The sequence below is a fragment of the Perognathus longimembris genome, chromosome 4 (assembly GCF_023159225.1).
Source record: "Perognathus longimembris pacificus isolate PPM17 chromosome 4, ASM2315922v1, whole genome shotgun sequence".
Lineage (NCBI taxonomy): Eukaryota > Metazoa > Chordata > Mammalia > Rodentia > Heteromyidae > Perognathus > Perognathus longimembris.
In genome coordinates this window covers 67,292,437-67,318,089 of record NC_063164.1, presented here as the reverse complement: position 1 = coordinate 67,318,089, position 25,653 = coordinate 67,292,437, and the positions used below count along the sequence as shown (strand labels likewise).

General features: G+C 40.4%; 1 protein-coding gene across 1 annotated transcript in view; it reads left to right on the top strand.

Moving 5' to 3' along the window:
* The first annotated feature begins 423 nt into the window (after positions 1-423).
* Positions 424-25,653, top strand: part of LOC125350875 — a 61,703-nt gene continuing 36,473 nt past the window's right edge. The window contains exon 1 of the mRNA XM_048345758.1: positions 424-927. Coding sequence (XP_048201715.1) covers positions 424-927 — 504 coding nt within the window. The remainder of the gene's footprint in view (positions 928-25,653) is intronic.

Below are 25,653 nucleotides of genomic sequence, written 5' to 3'. Positions count from 1 at the left end.
TAACATTAATAAATACTCCCTAAATTGCTGTTGTATCAAGAAAAAGAAATATAATCCTTTAAAAAGATGAAGACAAAAGCAATGTGACTGGGTTTTCTGAGAACAGTCTACAGTGTCTCAATGATCTGCTCCAGATGCTCTGTAATAGAACCAACATAAGAATATTACAGACTAAGCACTAAGCAAAATAATTTAATTATCACTTGTTGGCTTCCTCTATCTAAAGTACTACTCCAGGGAACAAAAGTATTACTTCACTAAAGCTAGAGAACAGATGTCTACATGCTTTCCCATGGAACGCTTAAAATTGCCCTGTCTTCCTGCATATTTTTGGTGGTTCTTTGTTGCTATTATTTTGCATATTAAAGCCATTCAGCCTGCCCCGCCCCCGCCGGCCCGGTGGTGGAACCCCTGTGGTCGATCATGGCCCAGAGCCTGGGGTCCGCGGCCTGCGGCCTGTGCAGGGCCCTGGAGCCCGCCACGTCCTGCCCGCCGCGGCCTTGGCGGCCAAGGACGGACGCCCTCTGGACGCTGCACACGGGGCCCGCTCTGCTGTCGGTGCGTAAATTCACAGAGAAACATGAATGGATAATCACAGAAAATGGAACTGGAACTGTCGGAATCAGCAATTTTGCACAGGAAGCTTTGGGAGATGTTGTTTACTGTTGTCTGCCTGAAGTTGGGACAAAATTGAAAAAGCAAGATGAGTTTGGTGCTTTGGAAAGTGTGAAAGCTGCCAGTGAACTCTACTCTCCTGTGTCAGGAGAAGTAACTGCAGTTAATGAAGTGCTTGCAGAAAATCCAGGACTTGTCAATAAATCTTGTTATGAAGACAGTTGGCTGATAAAGATGACACTGAGTAATCCTTCAGAACTAGATGAACTAATGAGTGAAGAAGCATATGAGAAATACATAAAATCTATTTGGGCAGAAAGTCCTAATAGGGGTGCCAGGCCCAGAGTTCAAGCCCCAGTTCAAGGCCTAGAGTTCAAGATAGAAAGATAGATAGATAGATAGATAGATAGATAGATAGATAAGAGATAACATGGAGATGGACTGACTTCAGTGAGTATGAAAACGCATTTTGGTATGGCTCTATCAATACACTGAGTCCAGAAAGAAGTACATGTGGACTGGACATTTTTTAAGGCTGTGATTCACATAGAAACAAATATTAAAATTCTTATATATGTAAAAACCAGAAAGGCAAATAGTATTTGATCTTGTTTACATATAAATCTATATTGTAGATACAGAATACAGTGGTGTCCACACGGGAGAGAGGAGAGGGGAGGGGGTAGTGAAGTGAAAGAAAAGTGGTGATTGAGCTTAGTGTCAGACTGGTGGAATTAGTCTTGATGATCTGATGTGCTGCATAGCAACCACAGGTATATACAAATGGGTTTTATATTTCAAGTTCACTATAACTATACTTTAAATGTTCTTGTCACAAAGGAAATGAACAGCGAATTTCTCATTATTGAAATCTTATTATTTATTCACTTGATACTACAAGAAACATGTATGTAAAATTGTGTACTAAGTCTATGAGAAATTTGTGCTAAGCACACAAACCATTTACATAAAAGTTCTCATTTCATTCAGTGAGCAATGCCACATACATGGAAAGTAACCACAAAGTTAGTAAGTCTGACAAGTAATGCCCTCCAAGTGACAGTGTAAAAGTTAATAAAATTCATATTATTTTAAATGGTAGAAAGGGATGATGACCATTATAACCAATAATTTTATATTCTATTCTATCTGAGTTTAGTACGTGATTGGAGTTTTCCTCTTCTGAGCCATGCTACTTTTTCTGTCTGACTTCCCTGTGACAGTAATTACTTTAATCTGTCATTACATTACAGAAAGCAAACATCCTGAGCTTACCTTGATGCCCTAAATCTCCTCAGATTCTACCATTTTTCCTTATTAGGTCACATAAAGTCTAATTCTTCATTATTAGAGTTTATGATTTAATATTCACAGTGAGGTTGAAGATAACATACAAAAAATTATAACATTGACCATTACAACATTCAATTAAATGGAATGTCTTAGAAACCTAGACTGTTCATATTAGCTCTATCTATTCCATACTGCCAGTGCTTTTAGAATGCTGCTTGTTAAATTGCTACTTATTCAATTGCATAGACTTTGTGTCTCAAAAACATATAAAGCCAGGATGTATAAAATATAAAACTATAGTCCATAGGATTTTCATCGAGTAGAGCACACCGATTTCTACATAATGCATTTTGACTGCCATGATAACTAACACATAAATATTCAGGTTCTGTGCTAACATAATATAGGGAAACTTCATAAATGACCTTCCTGGATCTTAGGGGCTTGGGGGTAGGGAATCGAGTGCTGCTAATTGAAGCTAACATAGTAAATCTTCACTTAAAATTTCATCTTTATTAGCATCAATTCATTGTACAGACGGTTTCACTTTGACATATCTATATATGTATACAATGTGTGAATCCTCACTTTAGAATTAGAGGACCATACCAACAGAAACTGAAAAATCATTTTATTCATATCATATTAATGCATTGCATATTTACATTATGTTCATATATTTTATTTACATTATATTGCGTTCATTCTGTTTGGTATCTTCCAACCCATGTTTACTACTAAAATTTTTCAGTAAATCTAAATATGTTGTCTTTTGTTTCCATCTTGGGCATGTGCAACTTTAGGTTAGCTGGTGACATTTTATGCAATTAACACAAAACTATTTGAGAATATGTACTGTACAACATTGGATAACTCAGAGCAATAAGTCCTTTGTTGTCTGACTGTGCTTTATATGAAGGCATTACCTAGATTGTAAAGGTATGGGGAATATATTTGCATATTTCATGATAGCCTGCCTTCTGAAGTCAGTCAAAAATTTTTCAATAGCAATTCCTATTTATATATGTATTTTTCTTTTCTTTATGACAACTACTTAACAAGAAAGCACATTGCCCACTTTTTATCTAAGTATCTAAATAAAGTACTAGGATTGATAAAAACTGTAAATTCCTTTTCTTAGAACACCAAGGAAACAAATAAAACTTTTATTTAGACACGTATTTGCCTCTGAGTAATTCTTGAGTATTTACCCTTTGATGGATAATCTGATATTTAGATGTTATTAAACTAAACTTGTCTTGTATTGCTATCATAGAAATTGCAGGATAATTAGAATGACAAGAATCACCTGCAGAAAAGTCAAAGAGTAATAGGCAGAGTGGATTAGATTACATTAAGAAATAATGAAGATTCCTCCCTGAGAATAATAATAGCAGAAGAGTTCAAAGTGCATTGGAGTCTTAACAAAAGCTATAGAAGTCTGAAGTTTCTGAAAAATAAATTGAAGGTAAAACTTCTAGAAAGATTAAGTAAGTTGGGAAAAGTAAGACTAGAGGGAGCGAAAACAAATAATGGTTTGGAAGGTCAGGAAAAGGTAGGGAGAAAGAAAATGAAGAGGTGGAGGTAGGTGTTTGCCTTGGGAGGCGGGGATGGACATCAATTTCAGTGAGAAAGATGGCAGGGAGGAGGAGATGGGTAAGGGTTTGGAATATTTGGAATTTAAAACACAAAAAACAGCACCCTCTACATTGGTTGCATCAAATGAAGTTGAAGAAACCAGACCATCCTTGACCTAGTAACCAACTCCTTAACTGAGAGAATGGCATCTATGATTTAAGATAGAAGTTTTATTGAACAATTTTTCCCAATCATACAGTAGCCTCTTCTTCCTGACAAGCAGAACTACCTGATTTGTGTGCATTTCCTCTTATATTCTATAGTAAACTCTATTCTACAAAGTAAAATGCATTGCATCATATAATACACCCCACAGAGGGCATGAGTGTGTGCACAACCATACGCAGATGCAACCTACATCAGCTCCTTATTACCAAATGAAAGAATGATAGGAAAAGTTGTCTTATTTTTGTATTGCAAGGATTTTAGTCTGATAAAAATGGTTAGATAAATTAGTACATAGTTTCTTTCTTGAAACATTTTAAATACTATGCAATAAAAATTGGTTGGGGTAGTCATCATGTTAGCATAGCATAACTGTTTCCTTGGAATGGCCTGAATCTGTCACCTTACTTGTTCCTGTATCTGACATACTAACTTAAGTGCTGTAACTACTGCAGCCTTTTAAATGAGGTGAGCCAGACCCAAAGAAACATGGACTCTGTGGTCTCCCTTATAGGGAATAATTAGCACAGGTTTAGGCAAGTCACAGCAGAGGATCACAGGAGCCCAATAGCTATACCCTTATGAACACATAAGATAATGCTAAGTGAAATGAACTCCATGTTATGGAAACGATTGTTATATCACAGTTGTAAGTACTTTCAATGTGCCATATGTAACTGTAGCCTCTATTATTGATGATCTTTTTGTATCACCTTCCTGTGGTTGTACCTACACTTTCTCTGTATCTTATCTGAATATATTGGGAACCGGGTATACTGGTATTAGAACTAGGAAATGGGAAGCAAATACCAAAATTGAGAGACACGGGGTAAAAAAAGACAAACAACTACAAAAGCAATACTTGCAAAACTGTTTGGTGTAAATGAACTGAACAACTCATGGGGAGGAGAAAGGGAAAGGGGGGGGGAGGGGGGAATGAGGGATGAGGTAACAAACAGTACAAGAAATGTATCCAATGCCTAATGTATGAAACTGTAACCTCTCTGTAATTCAGTTTGATAATAAAATGTATATAAAAATAAATAAATGTATGTGTATGTGTGTGTGTGTGTTACAAAGAAAAATATCATTAGTTTTCTAGACACATCTTAACTCAGTAGATGATTACCCTATCTTGATAAAGGTACTGTGTTGGGGATTCACGCTGCCCTTCCCCCAGCCCTGGGCAGTGTGGGAGGGAGCCCCTCCCACCTTCCAGCAAGAGGTCCCCTGGATCCTGGCTTGGCCTCCAGGATTGGCCATGTGTCTGATGGCTGAGGCCCAGCCCTTGGGGGGCTGGAGTCCCCGCCCTTAGAGGAAGTTCATGACATCACCGTGACAGATCCGGTCTTTAGCCTATGACTGGCCCTTTGGCCAGTCCCCCTCCTTTCCCGCCATTACCGTTATATAACACCCCCCCCCCAATTAAATCCTGTGAGACTCATGGACCATGGAGCTGTCTCCCCAATGTCTCTCTCTCCAATGCAGCTCCTGACACGTGAGGGGAGGGGGGGGAGGGGAGGCTTTGGCAACCTTTCCTCAATTTAGCAATCCATGAGAGCATATTTTGCCTTCTGCAGGCAGGGGACAAAGCCGAGTGCTCTTTCATAGTTAGAATTCAGGCATCTCCCCTGGAGAAGTGGGGAGAGGGGTCCCAAGAGATCCCGACAGTATTGTACAGTTTCTGCCTTTTAAAAAGCAACTAGGACTGTTAGTTAAAAATCCCACAGCCAAATTAATACACTTCAAAGTTGAGAAATGTAGTTTTTAAAAAAAATAACCGATCCACTTTTGACACTTTTTTTTTAAAGAAAACTAGAATTTGTGCTTTTTTTCACAGGAAAAAGTGCCACTTGTTTTTTGAATAACATTCTTTGAATAACATACTTATTTATTTGTTTTTGTCAGTCCTGGGGCTTGAACTCAGGGCCTAGGTGGTATCCCTAAGTTTCTTTATGTTCAAGGCTATTGTTCTACCACTTGAGCCAAAGTGCAACTTTCAGCTTTTTCTGAGTAATTTATTGGAGATGGAGTCTTGTGTAGGATTTTCCTACTTGGGCTGGCTTCAAACCACTATGCTCAGATCTCAGCATCCTGAGTAGCTAGGACTATAGGGGAAAGCTACTAGTGTCTGGCTTGAATAACATTTTTTTTTTTTTTTTGGCCAGTCCTGAGCCTTGGACTCGGCCTGAGCACTGTCCCTGGCTTCTTTTTGCTCAAGGCTAGCACTGTGCCACTTGAGCCACAGCACCACTTCTGGCTGTTTTTTGTTTTTGTTTTTCCTATATATGTGGTGCTGGGGAATCAAACTTATGGCTTCATGAATATGAGGCAAGCACTCTTGCCATTAGGCCATATTCTCAGCCCTTGAATAACATTTTTAATGCCCCAAATATTATATTTGAATATGCTAATAGAAGATTCTGGAAATAATAACTCATCTAAGACAGTTTCATCTAACTTGATATGAGACCTGAATTGAACTCATATTTCATAAGTAAAATAGACTTCTTTAAACATAAATTATCATTGTGGTTTTGTTTTGAAGGAAGTTAATTTTTTTAGTTCTCCATATATTTTAGATATGAAGCCTTTGTCCATTGTATGGCCGGTAAAGATCTTTTCCCAATCTGTGGACTTTCTGTTTTGTCCTGCAGAAGATCTGCAGTTTGATGCAGTCCCATTTGTCCATCCTTTCTTTGATTGGTAGCATTTCTGGGTCTTTGTTGAGGAAGTTTTGTCCTGTGCCAAGGAGCCCAAGTGTTTCTCCTACTTCTTCTTTTAGTGTGTGTTTTCAGGGTATCTGTTTTAATTTCAAGGTCTTTGATCCATTTGGAATTGATTTTGGTGCAGGGTGATATATAAGGATCTAGTTTTAGTTTGTTGCAAGTGTTGAGCCAGTTTTGCCAGCACTATATGTTAAAGAGGCTTTCTTCCATCCTATTTTTTTTAGCTCCTTTATCAAAAATTAAGTGGGCATAGTTCTGTGGGTTCATTTCTGGGTCTTCAATTCTGTTCCATTGGTCTTCAGGCCTGTTCCTGTGCCAATACCAAGCTGTTTTTATTACTATAGCTTTGTAATACAGCTTGAAGTTGGGTATTGTAATTCCTCCAGCACTGTTCTTTCTGCTTAGGATTGTTTTTGCTATTCTAGGTCTTTTATTGTTCCATTTGAATTTCTGGATTGCTTCCTCTATTTCATTAAAAAATGGTGTTGGGATATTAATGGGTATTGCATTGAATTTGTAGATAGCTTTTGGCAATATTGCCATTTTGACTATATTAATCGTCCCAATCCAGTAGCATGGGAGGTTTTTCCATTTCCTTAGTTCTGCCTTAATTTCATTTTTCATGTTTTCAAAGTTCTCATCATAGAAGTCTTTCACTTCTTTGGTTAAGGTTATTCCTAGGTATTTGATGTTTTTTTGAGGCTATTGCAAAAGGAGTTGCCTTTCTGACAAGTAGGCGAAAGACTTAAAAAGAGACTTCTCTGATGAGGAAATGAGAATGGCCAAGAGACATATGAAAAAGTGCTTCTACATCACTGGCCATAGAAAAAAATGCAAATCAAAACAACATTGAGATTCCACCTCACCCTAGTAAGAATGTCCTTTATCAGGAAAACTAACAACAATAAATGTTGGAGGGGATGTCCAAAAGGGAACTCTACTTCACTGTTGGTGGGAATGTAAACTGGTTCAGCCACTCTGGAAAACGGTATGGACATTCCTCGGAAGGCTAAATATAGAGCTCCTCTATGACCCAGCAGACCCACTTTTGGGCATCTACCTAAAAGACCACAAACAAGAACACACTAGAGCCACCAGCACAACAATGCTCATTGCAGCACAATTTGTCATAGCTAAAATATGGAACCAACCCAGATGCCCCTCAGTAGACGAATGGATCAGAAAAATGTGGTACATATAAACAATGGAATTTTATGCCTCTATCAGGAAGAATGGCATTGCCCCATTTGTAAGGAAATGGAAGGACTTGGAAAAAATTATCCTAAGTGAAGTGAGCCAGACCCAAAGAAACATGGACTCTATGGTTTCCCTCATAGGGAATAATTAGCTCAAGTTTAGGCTAGTCACAGCAGAGGATCACAAGAGCCTAATAGCCTTCATGAACACATAAGATGATGCTAAGTGAAATGAACTCCATGTTATGGAAATGACTGTTATATCACTGTTGTAATTACTTTCAACATGCCATGTGAAACCATAGCTTCTATTGTTGATGATCTTCTTGTATCTCCTTCCTGTGGTTGTACCCACAGTATCACTGTATCTTATCTGAGTATACTGGAAAGTGTATATACTGGTATTAGAACTAGGGAAGTGAAAGGGAATATCAAAATCAAGAGACAAAGGATAAAAAGACAAATGACTCCAAAAGCAATACTTGCAAAACCATTTGGTGTAAACCAACTGGACAACTCATGGGAGGAGAGGGAAAAGTGGTGGGGCGAAGGGGAATGAGGGAGGAGCTAACAAACAGTACAAGAAATGTATCCAAGGCCTAACCTATGAAACTGTAACCTCTCTGTACATCACTTTGACAATAAATAAGATAAAAAACATAAATTATCACCAGGTTTTCTATAAAAGTTAGACCATTTTCAGTTATAAAGAGAAACAGTTTTTTAAAGTCTCCACACAAGTAGGTACATTCAATTTTATTGGGACAGTTTTTGTTTCCTTTATTAACTAAAAAAAAAATTGCTCTGATAATCTACTTCTACCCTATCTTATTTATCTTAGGCCTCAGGCAGAGTTTTGGGTTTTCTTTCCCAAACTCATATTTGGTCTTCAGATTTAATGCATCAGAGATGAGCTTGAGGCATGTTTTGTGTTGAAGTCTTCAGCTGATAGATAGCTGTCCTCAAACTGAGCTCCTAGATGGATGACTGTGCAGGCAGAGAAGGAGGAGAAACTTACCATTATGTACTCTGCCTGATTCCAATCATAATTGGACTCAGAGGTAAGGAAGTAGCAGGAGTTTGTCCTTCATTCTTGAGATTGTTTTACATCCTGTGGGAAAAGAAGACAGCCTGGGCATGGGAAGCATCTTTCTATTGACACTGGGACTTCTCTCCCTCGCTCTGCTTTAGAGGAGCTCTCTTCTGGACAAACATCTTTAACAGGGATTGCAAGGGGTTCTGCAGCTTTCTGCCTCTGTCAGTGGTGGTGATTTTTCTTTTTAAATTCTTTCTTAAACATCTCATACTTTCTATTCAATGACTGAACGCAGGGAACACATGCATAACACTATGATTCCCTCAGCAATTGCAGGATGAACAGCCAGAAGACAATCCCATCATATTGAATGGTACTTTCATAGTTCATTTCTTTCCCCTTCCACCACTGCAGCTGTAATAGTTCTAATCGCTGTTAGGAAGTTTTAAAATCATGGGAGAACATTTTAACCTCCAGGAACACTCAGCCTTCAGGTTACTTTTGCTTTTTATATAGTGTCTTTGAATAATTAATTATTTCTTTTGTTTCTGTTTGAGTCTTCTCCTTTGGGAAATTTTGAGATAACTGGAAATAGAAGGGGAAAATCACACAGTAATTTACTTGTGATTTTTTTTTGCCCCAATTTCACAAAATTTACAACTTTGCTTTTGAGACTGCCAGAATGAAGTCTTAAAGAGGTCAATAGCACATTTGCATGTTGTAGCAAATATAAACATTTCTATCTAAAAGCCACAGGACAACAGTCCAAAGGCTCTGTGAACAACATCTGGGATCCTCAGGTTTCTCAGTTTCTCTTGTCACAAGTAGATTATTTTTTCATGAGCATTTTTTGTTTGTTAGCTTTTTTTTGTTTTTATAAATGGTGGTAAGCTAGCATCAAATGGCTTGGAACAGATCTGTTTTGTTGGAAGAAAGGATTTAATTAAATTTTGAGTTGAACAAATTAATCTAGACCTGTGTGAGGGCCTGGAAATTGATTAAACTCTGAGCATCTATTCAGAAAGTATTTGACTAGGAAATAAATTCATTTCTTCGAGGTTAGTGACCTTACAAGTTGATGGGTGATTTTGATTAACACACACCTGGGTTTCAACTTCCCAGCCACACCACTCACGCTCACCCTCTGTGCTGCTTTTTACCCACATGATCTTGTTGTGCCAGGTCGCGAGATGACCACCAAGAAGGCCACCGAGACTCAGACGTTCCGAAATGCAATATCAAGGCAAGGCTTTATTTAAGCAAGCTGCAACTCAGGCCTCATCCTACCCACCAACACAGCGGAGGTTAGGAGGGAGCCCTGAGCTGCGATTGCACAGGGCTTATAAAGGCAAAAAACAAAGTTACAACAATCAGGTGTTCAAGCAAGCAAGATTAGGACACAGGTACAAATCTGATTGGCTCAGGGCTCGAGGCATTCTGGGGGCAGTTAGAGTTAAGCATTCCCAGTGGTTAGAGTTCTTGACTGACTGGACCCTAATAAGCTTGTCCTGGGTTTGCTCACAGGGCCTGCTTATCTCAGGTTCATGTGGTAAAGTGGGGTTCACGTGGTAAAGTGGGGCCTAACTTCAAAGTCTGGCACTTCATTTCCCCCTTTTTTCTTTGGTACCTTGGGAGCCAATCATGCCTCCATTCTGTCCATTTCAATGGCTTGCATGTCTAGGGGATGATATAGAGATAAGGCATGGGCCAATAGGGCCCAAAGGGCCTGTCACCATTTCTCACAAGTACAGTCTCTGTACCTCTGTTTTGCATACCTCTAGTTTATCCTGCCTCATCTTCCCAAAAACAACTCTGGTCCCTCGGTTTTAAAAGGGGGCTGATTGGTGAAGATCATCCATCTTCTGTAACTTCTTCAGGCTGACTCAGGGGCGTTGACCTTACCTAGCCAGGAACCTATAACCTTAGTCTACTTTACCAAGGGACTGCACACATCAAACTGGACAGGACTCCTGCTCATCACACTCGGGAAGTCGCTTATTCAGGTTCGGGTCCAAGTGATCTGGCACATCCCAGTTGCCTGTGGCCAGATCACATAAGTCTACTACTAAGTCTGGCCACCAGGTTCCTAAGGGGGCTTCCTTATTTGCTAAAATAAGGGGGTCACCCCACTTTGGAGTGAGCTGCCAAAATAATTGGAAAGGCTGGTGAGGGTTAACATTAACAGGAGCCAGGGTAGCAAGGAAAGAACGAAAAAAGAAAACTATAACAATATTCAGTCTAACTTTCTTTTCTTGAGGCAAAGGCAAAGCGGCTGAGTCGGGTGCTTGGAGACCTCCCATGTTCCACCACGGTAGTCATCATCCAGGGCAAAGGGGTCAGCTGGCCTGGTGTGGGAGCAATGGACCCGTGGCGATGCCATCTACCTTAGTCAGTAGCACTATGTAGGGTCCCTTCCACCATGGTTCTAAGGATTTGGGGTTATGCCTTCGGACGAACACCCAGCCCCCTGGTCTGAATAAATGGGGGGTAGGGACAGAAGCAGAATCATATAATGCCTTAAGTTGGGGCCACATATTCTTGTGCACGAGCTGCAAATAATCAAGTTTACACAAAAATTCAGCATCATCCAAATCAGCAAGCAAATCAGTCTGAAGGCTAGGGATAATGGGCGGGGGGTACCCGTACACTATTTCAAAAGGAGTAAAGCCAAGCTGATAGGGAGAATTTCTTACTCTAAGCAGAGCAAAAGGAAGGAGTGACACCCAGTCTGCGCCACTCTCTAAGGCCAATTTAGTTAAGGTCTCTTTTAAAGTCCGATTCATTCTCTCTACTTGTCCTGAACTCTGGGATCTATAAGCACACAATGCAATTTCCAATCCATCCCCAGTGCAGCGGCTATTCCCTGACTTACTTTTGAGATGAAGGCCGGTCCGTTGTCCGACCCAATGGTGGATGGGAAGCTATACCTGGGTAGGATTTTTTCCAGGATCTTCTTAGCCACTACATTCGCAGTCTCATGCTTTGTTGGCTAGGCTTCAATCCATCCTGAAAAGGTGTCTACAAAAACTAGCAAATATTTGTATCCAAATTTTTCCAGGTTTAATTTCTGTGAAATCTACTTCCCAATACATGCCTGGCCTATCCCTATGGAGGCGAGCTCCTTTAGTAATTGGTTGATTGGGGGCGTTGGTGAGCTGACAGGCCTTACAATTTTTAACAATATTTTCAAAAAGTTGATCTCCTTTCTAATTTTCATTTTGGAGTGTCGGAGCAAGTCCTGCATTCTTCGGGTTCCCATGTGAGAAGCTCAGTGGATTCTCTTAAGGATCCCCTTACCCAGTCCTTGTGGTAAGATAAGTTTCCCTTCACAAGTTTTCCACCAGTCATTGTTTCCTTCTCTGTCTGGGGTTTTGTGGGCTATGGGAATTTTCTTTATCCACTCCAAGTCTTCTTGGAAATACTGGGGCACAGGAGGCAAAGCTCGTGGCTCTAGGTCTACTAGAGTCAATACTTCTCTGGGCTGAAGGGCTGCTTCCTTAGCTGCCTGGTTGGCCAGATTATTCCCTCTAGTCACTGAATCAACTCCCTTTTGATGACCCGGACAGGGCATAATGGTAATAGGGCCCAGATGAGGCTTATTGCCTCAAAGGCTTTTTGCATCTGCTCAGTCCAATGAAATTCTGGGAAGTTTTTGGTGGCTTCATATAGAAGCTTGGCCATCTCAGCGAACCCAGGTATCCTCAGCCGGCAAAAGCCTGCTGTTCCTGTTCCCAGGAACTCTGACTTGTCTGGCTGACTTAGGCACAGGGATTTTTGGCACAGTCTCTTTACGTGCTTCCAACAGCCAATGCTTGCCCTCTTTTAATATGAAGTCCAGATAGGTGACTTCAGGTTTACAAATTTGTGCATTTTAACATTCTAGTTTGTAAAAGCTTTTTCCTGACTGGCTGGGGAACTGATCTCTGATGACCTAAAAAAAAATTACCTTTGCAGGCCTTTAACAGATCTCAATAAGGACACAATCTCAGGTCTACAAGCTTTCTTTCCTGAACAGATGTATCAGCTTAAAATTCTCACTGCCAGTCAGAGCTTTGAGTAGATGTGGGGGTTGGGATTTTAAACTATCCTCTCATTTGACAAACTTACCCTCACTACACACTATCACAGATGAATGGCAAGTTCCTGCCCAGTAGACAGACACGGGCATTGGAAAGGCATGCTTATGAACTATTTTTCTAGGACTTCCTGGCTTTGATTATCTTTTGAAAGGCCAAACAGGAGTGACTTTAGGATCTGACACCAGCTCTGCCATCCAAGCAGTGGCTTACTGCCTCTGGATGCTCTATCACTTTTGTCCCAGGAGGAGTGACTTTCCACTGGACTTGGGACTCAGGGCCTGAGCGCTGTCCCCCAGCTCTCCAGCTCAAGACTAGCACCCTATCACTTTGAGCTCCACACAACTCCATTCCCAGCACTCTGCTGGCTGATTAGAGACAAGTCTCTCACAGGAACCTTTCTCTGTCCGGGCTGGCTTTGAACGGCAGATTTCAGATCAGTGAGTCTTAAAAGAGGCCACTTTTACTCCAATTAAAGCAACACAGAAGTAGTTTTAAGCATGCTCTTACCTGGAACTTATTAAGGGCCAGTATTAGATCTTGACAAACTTGTAGGAATTACCTGTGCTTCTCTGTGGGTCTGCTGGAAACTGTTACAAAAAACCTACAAAGAAGCTGGAATGGCAATTAAACTTTTTTTTTTTTTGGTCAGTCCGGGGCCTTGGACTCAGGGCCTGAACACTGTCCCTGGCTTCTTTTTGCTCAAGGCTAGCACTCTGCCACTTGAGCCACAGCGCCACTTCCGGCCATTTTCTATATATGTGGTGCTGGGGAATCGAACCCAGGGCTTCATGTATACGAGGCAAGCACTCTTGCCACTAGGCCATATCCCCAGCCCCCAATTAAACATTTTGGTAGCCATAATTCTCCTTTTCTCACTTGGAAATAATTATTTAGGACAATTTTACTTCCAAATTTCTTATCTAGAAATGTATTCTTGATTTCCAAAGCCTTTTTAACACTAACACAACACTTTAGCTTTTATCTGCATTGGAAAAACTGAAGCTCACAGGCATTCTGAAACCAGGTGCCGCCCTTTGCCTACGGGCTGCTTGTTTCAAAAGAGCCTTTTTTTTTTTTTTTCAGTCCCAGTTACTACATGGCATGAAGACCTTTGAATTTTTCCTTAATGCAAGAATTACAATTACAGAATTAGAAATACTTATCCATTCAGCTTTCCAATATATTAGTGAGAAACATTGGCCCATTTTGCTATTTCTTCCTACATACATAGATTTAATGAGAGTTTATTTCTATCCCCATCAGTTTAATATATATCCTTTTAAATCCAAATTTTAGACACTTAGCTCTGATTTTTTTTAAACTATAGTTCCTCTTTAATGCAATACAAGAATCCTTAAAAGCACTTGGTAATGCCCAAACTTGATGACCATTTGAATTTAAACTTAAACTCACTCAATTTTACATCATACTAACAATCTTGAACATGTTTGTTAGGTTTTTTAAAGTAGGTAGAAGGTAAAGGAGAACGCCACACGGTATTCAGGCAGGAGAGAAAGTTTATTACCGAACTGTTGGCCTGTGGCCGAGTTGATCCATGGCTGGAGAGAAGGGAGAGAAGGGAGAGAGGGGAGAGAGGGGAGAGAGGGGAGAGAGGGGAGAGAGGGGAGAGAAGGCAGAGAGAAGGGAAAGAAGGGAAAGAGGGGAGAGAGGGGAGAGAGGGGGAGGGGGAGAGAGGGGAAAGAGGGGAAAGAGGGGAGAGAGGGGAGAGAGGGGAGAGAGGGGGAGAGAAGGGGAGAGAAGGGGAGAGAGGGGGAGAGAAGGGGAGAGAAGGGGCGACCCCCACCCAGCCCTGCCTTATATCTAGGGCAGGGGCAAGGGGTGTGGCCAGATGGATTAGGATGTGACCTCAGGGAAAGGGGAGGTAACTACTGCCTCCAGGTCTGCTGGTTACCCAGGTAACTAGGTGGAGACTTAATGAGGTGAGGGCATCTACATGGAGCCCTCAGGGAGAGGACTTTACATTCCAGCCTTTTAAAGTTATGAAAAGGGCGAAGACTCTGGCTGCTTCCTGCTGGCAAGGGGCGTTGGCATTAGGGGTAAAAGGCAGAAATGTGGCCCCTCCTGGAGAAGGCAAGCAGCAGCTATCCCTTGGTGGTAGATGCCAGTCCTTGAATGAAGCCTGGAAGAAAGTCTCATGAAAATATTGAGGCAAAAGGAAGGGTTTAGGGCACAAAATTGAAAATTGGATGACTTGGCTAGTTCTTATACCCAGGTATGGACATTAGATGGACAAGCTACTATCTCTTGATCCCCTGGCTGTGATTAATTTTGAAAGGGTGAGATAGAATGACTCCATTTAGGATATGACATCATTCTCCTCTTACTCCTCTTTCCATGATCCTTGTTCCCTGAACTGGCTGAGTCCCAGGGGTCTAGGTGTTTGTTGCTGGGATGGCTTGTCCCCGATGGCATTCACAGGATTTGAACTCAGGGCCTGGGCACTGTCCCTGAGCACTTCTGCTCAAGGCTAGTACTCTACCACTTGAGCCACAGCTCCATTTAAAGTAGGTAGCTGGTAAAGGAGAACACCACGCGGTATTCAGGCAGGAAAGAAAGTTTATTAACGAACTGCTGGCCTGTGGCCAAGATGATCCATGGCCAGAGAGAAGGGAGAGAGAGCCTGAATATAAGTGACTTCTGACCATTTACCATTGCAGTGGCAAAAACTGTATCTGAGCAAGTATTTCGAGCAGGCCTCATTGCACTGTCAAGAGGCATGCTAGCAGTTTCCCGGCTTGGGTGTGACTGTGATGCAAAACCCAAAAAGCACGGGAGGGAGGCGCCTGGTGAGTGGATGAGCTTACTGGGCAGAAGCGGCGGATGGAGCGGCAGAGAACCGGAGCAGCAGCAGTTTCACTCACCAGGGTAGACAAGTGGTGTGGATGTGGATTTGGAGGCCAGCAATGGTATTAGTGAAAAGTGCCACGTGGCGACTTGCAGCAGTTCGGTTCACAGAGAAAGGGCCATCAGGACTGGGATACTCCCAGAAAAAGAAGAAAAATAGATGGGAATTCTGCCTGTCCTGACTCTTAAGCCCCATCTGAGTCACGGCACCATATATGTTAGGTTTTTTAAAGTAGGTAGCCAGAAAAGGAGAACACCACGTGGTAATCAGGCAGGAGAGAAAGTTTATTACCGAACTGCTGGCCTGTGGCTGAGTTGTTCCATGGCCGGAGAGAAGGGAGAGAAGGGAGAGAGGGGAGCGAAAGGAGAGAAGGAAGAGAAGGGAGAGAGAAGGGAGAGAGAAGGGAGAGAGAAGGGAGAGAGAAGGGAGAGAGAAGGGAGAGAGAAGGGAGAGAGGGGAGAGAGGGGAGAGAGGGGAGAGAAGGGGCGACTCCCACCCAGCCCTGCCTTATATCTAGGTCAGGGGCAAGGGGTGTGGCCAGGTGGATTAGGATGTGACCTCAGGGAAAGGGGAGGTAACTGCCTCCAGGTCTGCTGGTTATCCAGGTAACTGGGTGGAAACTTAATGAGGTGAGGGCATCTACATGGAGCCCTCAGGGAGAGGACTTTACAATGTTCACACTCACACATGCACACACACATACATATTCAAAAGAGCTTAAAGTGCGCAGAATAAACATCGGCCATACATTTTAAGACAATGATTTTTAACGAATGATTTTAGCATTCTCCAGGCTCATTTTCCAGGGCTTGATAGTTTTAGTAAAACATTTTTAGTCTTAGTAAAACATTTTAGCACACCAAATAATTTTCTGCTTAAGAAGGCTGGGTGGGGGTCCCCCTAGAGTTCTTTTTTTGCGGACACTCACACTGATTGTGGGCTGTCGCCTGTACGTCTCATGCAGGTTTGACACAAAAGAGACTATCAGAACACAGACGACAGCGCTGCATGGTGGGGTCACTCCCCACCGCCTGTGGGTGAGTCTGCCCCTGTCTCGGGGCCAATGCCTCCGTGCCCTGGGCTGCCAGTGCTAGGACTGGTCGGGACCCTCCAAAGCGAAGGACACAGCTGAAACATTTTAAGAAAGGCTGAACCCAAGCTGGAGTGTCCCTGTCAACTAGTTCCCTCCAGGTGTCTATATAAGGAATCTTTCTAGATAGCCTAAATGAGGGGCGTCGATTTAAAGCTTCCCTCAGGTGGCCAATTAGCTCTCTCAAGGATGGGCCATTCTGACTTGCACAGGGTAAACCTAGCAAGTCAGAGACTGAGATCTTGAGAATTGCAGTTCCTTACGGGCCACACCTTGGTTCTGAGCTATCTCCTTGACCTCCCTCCAGTGAGCTAGGGTCAAATCTAGGGGGCTAGATGGAGGTCCCCAAGATAGAACATTACCCATAGCTCTGATCAGATGTTTAGTTCAAAAGGCTACAAAACAAACAAACAAACAATACAACACACAGGCCTGAGAATAAGAAAAGAGTTGGAGATCTCTTAAGTTGGCCTACAAGCCTCCTCCTCCTGCTAAGCCGCAGGAGGAGACCTAAGTTGGCCTAACCTCCCGCAAGGGTGCAGGAAGAGTGGACCCGAGTGGACTCAGAGTCTGGGGCTCAGGTAAGAGTGGAAAGTCTCCTAGTTTGGCCCACAAGCCTCCTTCTGCAAGCTAAGCAGCAGGAGCAGATCTAAGTTGGCCCAACCTCCCGCAAGGGTGCAGGAGGAGTGGACCCGAGTGGATTCAGTAGTGGTGGAGAATCTGGGGCATCCCCCAGTCTCCCACGAGATTGCCGAGTAAGCGCATCCGCTTCGACAACCCCTTAAAGAACCACTTTAAGAAATAAGCAAAAGCAAAACAGACAAACAGACAAATTACAGGACAAGACAAATAAACAAATGAACAGTGCTGTTTCCTTACCTTCGGAGTCTGGGGTCTCGGGGGTCTCTGGGGCTATCCTGGACAAAACCCCAAATGTTGTGCCAAGTCGCAAGACGACCACCAAGAAGGTCACCGAGACTCAGACGTTACGAAATGCAAAAGCAAGGCAAGGCTTTATTCAAGCGAGCTGTAACTCGGGCCTCGTCCTACCCACTGACACAGCGGAGGTTAGGAGGGAGCCCTGAGCTTATAAAGGCAAAAAACAAAGTTACAACAATCAGGTGTTCAAGCAAGCAAGATTAGGACACAGGTACAAATCTGATTGGCTCAGGGCTCAAGGCATTCTGGGGGCAGTTAGAGTTAAGCATTCCCAGTGGTTAGAGTTCTTGACCGACTGGGCCCTAGGAAGCTTGTCCTGGGTTTGCTCACAGAGCCTGCTTATCTCAGGTTCATGTGGTAAAGTGGGGTTTGCATGGTAAAGTGGGGCCTGACTTCAAAGTCTGGCACTTCAATCTACCTGTCTCTTTTATCTCTAGACCAGCATTTCTTCATGAACTCTTTGTGACACTGTTTTAGTAAGGGGGAAGGGAGGATGCAGTCAGCAATGTCTCATTACAATTGTTTTTTGAAATTGAATCAACACACTGTTATTTAAAAGCACAGAAAATAACTTTACTATATGAATTAAAAGGCTAGATGGTCATCAAACAGAATATATTAAAATAATTTTTAAAATCTCACTTGATTTAACGATCTGCTAATTATCTGCCCTGAGGAGCAACACAGACACACAAAATACAGACACACACACACTCACACATGCAAAACAGAGTGGGAATCTTCTCCACATTATTTAAAAAGAAAGTATCAGATGCCACATTAAAACAATTCTAGGATTACAGATAATTCAAAAGTGACAAAACTATTCTAAGAGGAGAGGAAATGATACAAAAAAATCCATGGATTTGAAAAATATTTTGAACTGAGGCACAACCTTGCTCCCCATATTTTAAAAATGATAAATTGTGTTCTCACAAGTTTCTCATCTAGTACATCCTCTGGTGTTGTACACAAAGTGACAATGGAATGATTTAAGGTGTTTCTATTTTCCTTTGATTTAAAGCCAGGTATTATTTAGTGGACAATTATATGCAATACATGTGATAATTAATTTTTCACACCAAATTAGGCTTTGACAAGCCTTCTCTTATCTTGGTGTAATTATTCTTATATAATAATGTATGTTTCTCTTTGTTTTCTTTTGTCCTTTCCTATGAATTCTTAATAATTTTTGAAGTAAATATTAATTATTACATGTAACTCCTAAGTATTCAGATTTTAATAGTGTGGGTTAGTGTAGAGTATACCATTCTTTTGCAAAGCAAATGAGTATAAATACTTGGAGTTTAGTAAAATATGCTTTTTCTTCATTTAAAAAATAAAAAATAATGAAAGCTACTCTCATTGTACTTTAACAACTGAAATTACTGAAATAAATAGAAAGGCACCCATTTATTTATCACAGAGTAATTTCTTGAGAAATTAGCCTAAATTGCATGTACATTTTTAATTCTACATAAAATGGTAATCCAGTCAGTGCTGGTGGCTCTCACCAGTAATCCCAGCTACTCAGGAAGCTGAGGTCTCAGGATTGAGATTGAAAGAAGCTACACTGGATATTGTCTATACGAGTAATAGAATTGGGGAAGGGAGAGGAAATACCAAAATCGAGAGATAAAGAACAAAAAGGCAAACTATAAAAAAAAGCATCACTTAGAAACCATTTGGTGTAAACCAACTGCACAACTCTTGGGGGGAGAGGAGGAGGGGCGGGGGAGGGGGGAATGAGGGAGGAGGTGACAAGTAGAACAAGAAATGTACTCACTGCCTTTCATATGAGTCTGTAACCACCCCTCTATATCACACTTTGACAATAAAGAAAAAAATATGTCAAAAAAATAAAAAGAGTCCCATGGACTTTCCTACTAGAGTTGTCTTCAACTTGTAGTTCTCAGATCTCAGCCTCCTGAGAAGCTAAGGTTACAGGACTAAGCCATCATTGCCTGGATACAAATGAAATGAAATTTTAATACCAATAGCATTCAGTTGCTTTAGGAATCAAATGAATGAAAACATTAATTATTAGGAAACATATTGTAAAAGAACAAATGCAGAATATGGATGACCTATTACAATGCCTAGTAATTGTTTACCCTGGTAACTGCTCATAGGCTATTGTTAAACCAAAGAATTCGTATGTAAATCTTAATTGTTAGAACAACAGTTAAAAAATCAGCCAATACACTAAAATTGTTCTATATTCACTTATTTTATAAATGTACATTATATTTTATATATTTCACAGTTATAGTTTATAAATAGGGAGGAGATTAATGATGTCAGTGAAGTGATGTAAATAATCTGTTACTATACTAACTATACAACAAGTATTGCTAATATTATTCAATATTAATGTCATTACTCAATGTGATACTTTTCTGAAACTGGCCCTTTGCCCTGTATTATGTAGGTGCAATTGCCCACACTTGTTTTGCTCTGGATTGTGTGGTTTCAATTGCCCACACCTGTTTTGCACTATGGCATGTAGTTTCAATTGCCCACAGCTGTTTTGCTCTCTGTTGTGTAGTTTCAATTGCCCACACCCATTTTGCTCTGTATTGCCCACACCTGTAACCCCCCCTCCCCAGGACGAGCTATACCTTGTTTTATCCCCTGATGGCTAGATGGTTTCCATTAGGGTCAAGATGCTAGGACCGGTTTGAAACCATTTCCTGGACATTCCTCAAAAGTAATGAACTGGTTCCTGGACACTTCTCGAAATTAAGGAGCTGCTACAGTTAGGCAAAAGGGAAAATTCCTGTGGTTCTGGGGTTTAAAAGCAGTCTTCTGAGATGGCTCGGGGCTGCATCTTCAGATCCCGACCTCGAGTGCAGTCCTGGAGCGCCAGCACGTTCTCGCTCAATAAAATTCTTTCCATCTCCCTGCTCCCCAAAAAGAAAAGAAAGTTTATGAAGCTCTCATCTCCAATTAAACAGAAAAATGCCAGAGTAGAAGTGTGGCACAAGTGGTGGAAAGCCAGACCTGAATGAAAGAGCCAAACAAGAGCACAGGCTCTGAGTTTAAGCCCGACTACCTGAACAAAAATAAAGAAGTAAAGAAATAAAAAAAATGATTACCTGGTTGGTATTTTCCACATCTCAGAATGGCATTAATGTTTATTGTTGTACCTATATTTTCAGAAACTTTAAGCCACAGCACCACTTTTGGGTTTCTTGTTAATTACAGATAAGAATGTCATGCCAGGGCTAGCTTCAAACTGCAATCTTCAGATCTCAGCCTTCTGAGTAGCTGGGATTACAGGTGTCATCCACAGTCTTGAGACACCTGGTTTACAGAGATTCTTCCTTGGGAATCCTGTGCATTGTCTTGAAGCTCTAGCCAGCTATAGGTAATAGCAATCATCTTATTCTTTTTCTAAAATGAAATGTATGCAATGGCATAGATTTTTATTCATGAAGCTTTAGCATTTCCTAAAGAGATAACTTGCAATGATAATTTCTTACTAGATCTTGAGATTTGGGGGCCAACTTCTGTTAAAAATCTCATCAGAATGTTATGGAACATGGAAGTGTTCAGACAGCCTCTGTTTATTAACACCACTTTAGAACTCCACAGCTGTCAGTTTACAGAACTCCATGATTTTCTTTTGTAACTTTTCAGAATTGATTTGCTCTTTCACCACATCCCTTTTTCTTACTTCTTTCCTTAATATATGCAGAAATAAAAATATAGGTACTGTAGTAAAAATATAATAAAATTCCATTCTAATTCTGCACCAAACTTCAAAGCTTTGTCAACCTCCTCTTCCCTCTTCTGCTCCAATCTTTCTTATTTGTAATGATGAACTTTTAATAGTTCTTTGAATTTTATTATGTGCCAAGGATTATGCAAAATTCTTTGGTGACTTGCACATATTCACAGTGATTTTATGAATTAAATAGTACTATTATCTATATGTGTTGTGAGTGGAATTCGGACACCCTTTGAAAATATTATGACGTCCTAACTCCTAGTCTTTATCTATGAAAATGATTGTATTTGAAAAGAAGACCCTTACAATCACAAGACCCTTACCATCACAGGGAGATGTCTAAATAGATTAGAGTCTTCATATTTGATTGCTGTTCCTATAGAAAGAGAGGATATTAGGCCTAAACACACATATACATACAAGAGCACACACTATGAGAACACAGCCAGACTTAGTTATGCTTCCAGAAATCCTCAGCAGCTAGGGGAGGTTTCCCCCATCCCCCAAATAAACCAGCCTCATCAACATCTTTATTTTGAATTTCTAGCTGTGAGACTGTGAAGGATTATGGTCTTGTTATTTGTAAGCAACCCAGATTGTATTTACTATGGCAACTTTAGAAAACTAATACACACTGAGAGCAGAGAAACATGATGAAGAATTTAGTTATTTTCCCAAGGATTCTGCATCCACACAAAGCATTGTCACCTCATCCTCTCATCACGCATCTCCCTGTCCTCATGGATGAATGACAAAAAAAAAAAATCTTCCCATGCTAATGGGCCTAATGCATGAGGTTACTGTAGAAATTTCTTATAGTACTGAAAAATTATCCTCTATTTCTTTCTCAGTGAGTGGTGCCAGATACATATATAAAATTCAAGCCACAAATCTGGGTACAATGCTTGAGAACACCCTTTGCAACCTCCCACTTACCCCTCTATATTTCTCATTTATCTATAAAAAATGTATAAGTTTCTGTGTCTATAAAATCTTCTTACTTGTTTCCTCTATACTACAGTTATTTTTTTTTCTGACTAGAACATCGGTCATTCTAGTACCTCAAATAGTCTCATGATTGGTTAACCTTAATTTACTTTTGTCCCTCTTCAATCCATTTCTGCAGTAAAAGCAGAGAGATCTTTATAAAAGATAAAACTAGTCATCACATGCTTTCAAAATCTCTTCAAAGTTTTCTATTTCTCTGGAAGAAAAGACTCAAATCCTTATGATCTATTAAGCATTGATGGTTAATGCCTCCATATCTTAAAAATTTCCCCTCACTTTAATCTATGCTTTGCTCTCCAGCCATCCCAGACTTTCTTAATGCCATAAGGATGTCATTATCATTTCATCTTCAGGACTTACACACTTTGTTCTTTCTCTGAGAAACACTGTTGTATTTTTCCATCTTTTAACTCGTTGTTATACGAATTCTGCTTAAAAATCCATTGCTCATGAATGTCTTCCTGTGCCCTGAAATTACAGAACAAAAATCTCCAAGAATCAGTAATCTACTGTAACAAATCTTAACCACAGTTAGTAATTCTATAATAACTCCCGCCCTACCTACTTAACCTACCTACCTACAGTTATAATTTGATTATGGTTTGTCTCTAAGAATTTGGACCATAAACTCTTAGATTGCTACACACAGAACATGATAAATAGTAAATACAAAATTGTGAGTGAATGAATGAATGATTGGATGAATGGTCTTACTTGACCAATTATCCCACAAGTTAGCAGCAAAACTAACATCCAAATAAAGTAGAAAGCTAAATTTATTCTATCTTATTTAGTTATTATTTATTTGTTTATGGTCAGACACAGAGCTTGAACTCAGGGTCTGGGTGCTATCCTTGAGATTTTCTGCTGAAGATTAGCACTCTACCAGTTTTAGCCACAGCTCCACTTCTAGTTTTCTGGTGATTAATTAGCAATAAGAATCTTGTGAACTTTCCTGATCTACTGATTTCAAAATATGATCTTCAGATCTCAGTCTCCAGAATAGCTAGGATTACAGGTGTCAGCCACAGTTCCCAGCCTTCAATTTTATTTTTGATATACTAATACTATACTAATGAGGAATGAGATAATCTGAAGGTACAAAACATGCTTAAGTAGAAAAATCTTGTCTCTTTTGCTATTCACTTCATAATGTTATCAGGCTTCAAAAAGTATAAAATAATTACTTGAAATATTCATAATGGCTGGTAATTTTCAGACATAACTAGTTATTCAAAGAAAAAATAAACCCAGTCAGGTGCCTGGCTATTCAGGAGGCTGAGATATTAAGATCATGTTTGGAAGCCAGCCTGGGCAGGAAAGTATATGAAACTTGCATCTCTAATTAACTGTCACGAAAGTTGTGACTCAAGTGATAGAGTGCTAGCCTTGAGCACAAAAGCTCAGAGTCAACAATTTAGTCCTGAATTCATGCCCCAGGCCTGGCACCAAAAAAGGAGGAAGAGGCGGCTGGGGATATGGCCTAGTGGCAAGAGTGCTTGCCTCGTGTACATGAGGCTCTGGGTTCGATTCCCCAGCACCACATATACAGAAAATGGCTAGAAGTCGTGCTGTGGCTCAAGTGGCAGAGTGCTAGCCTTGAGCAAAAAGAAGCCAGGGACAGTGCTCAGGCCCTGAGTCCAAGCCCCAGGACTGGCCAAAAAAAAAAAGGAGGAAGAGAGGAAGGAGGAGGAGAAGGAGGGGGAGGAGGAGGAGGAGAAGGAGGGGGAGGAGGAGGAGGAGAAGGAGGAGGAGGAGGAGGAAAGAAGGAAGGAAAGAAGGAAGGAAGGACAGAAAATATAAATATTCAGAATAAAGTATTAGACTACTCAAAATTATCTTTTTGTATATTAGAAATCCAAGAAGAAAACCATAAGTCATCCTAACGATGAAAAAAATCTGAGGAAGATACAAGGCAAAACTCAGGGAAATTTCTTCAATATACATATACCACAAAATTAAGAAAAGTGGGCTGGGAATATGGCCTAGTGGCAAGAGTGCTTGACTGGTATACATGAAGCCCTGGGTTTGATTCCCCAGCACCACATATATAGAAAACGGCCAGAAGTGGTGTTGTGGCTCAAGTGGCAGAGTGCTAGCTTTGAGCAAAAAGAAGCCAGGAACAGTGCTCAGGATCTGAGTTTACACCTGGCAACAAAAAACAAAACAAATAAACAAAATTAAGAAAAGTGAGGGAAGGAGTAGACTGGGAAGGATGGGGGGACATGATAACAGGGGTGATATTGATGAAGATGAATTGTATTTCATATACTACTTTGTTGAGTGGCAAATCCTTTGTACCACCACTTATTTAATTATTAAACTTATTTAATTATCTTTAGATAATGAAAATATTTTTTTAAAGTAAAAAGAAATTGTGCTCAATTAACTTATGATGCTGAGAAAATAGTAAAGGGTAGCTAATGGATTGTTTGCATGAAAATTCTCTTTTAAGAACCCTTCTTTGCTTTTTAAATTTAAATTTTGCAGAGAAGTTACAGTTAAAAACATAAGGTAATGAGTACATTTCCTTTTTAACAGTGTTACCCCTCCCTCATTTTCTTTCACCACCTTTCCCCTGACTTCTGTCCCCCACAAGTTGTAAATTTAATTTCCAATACAATGTCTAGTGAGTATCACTGTTGAATTGGTTCACCATTTGTCCCCCTGTTTTTGTGATTCCCCTTCCCCTCCCCAAATCAGATAAACTTATATACAATACAAAAGGTATAGAAATTTAAAACAAAAACAAAAACTGTGACAGCAGGGAAAGACCAAAGGAAAAAGAAAAAAAAAGAAATAACTGTGAAGAGTGTTGTTAAAAAAAATCTTGTTTCCATTTCTTGGAGTTCATTTCAATAAGCATCATTTTGTATAGTCATAAGCACATAGCTATTGAGCCATTGTGATCCTCTCCTAAAAATACCCTTCTATGTTCTCACTGTGTGATGCTTAGAGTGCTGTTTAATTAATCATGTCCATTCTGCACATGCATTATTGCGAGGAAAAGTATTGTAGTTCTCATCCTCGGCATATCTTTTAATGTTGTTTTTTAGTTACCTTGAGACTACGAAGATTCATTAAATGCAGGAGAAATGGAAGTTCTTGTTTTGAATATTTTGGTTTTATTCCTTTAGATATTGTTTAAATTTTGTTATGAGTTGATCCCTTTTTAGAAATAAGGAATCAGTATAATAAATAGAAATCTCTCTGCATGAAGTCTACAACTTAAGTGTAGAGAGATTTTTTTTTTCAACAAACTTGCT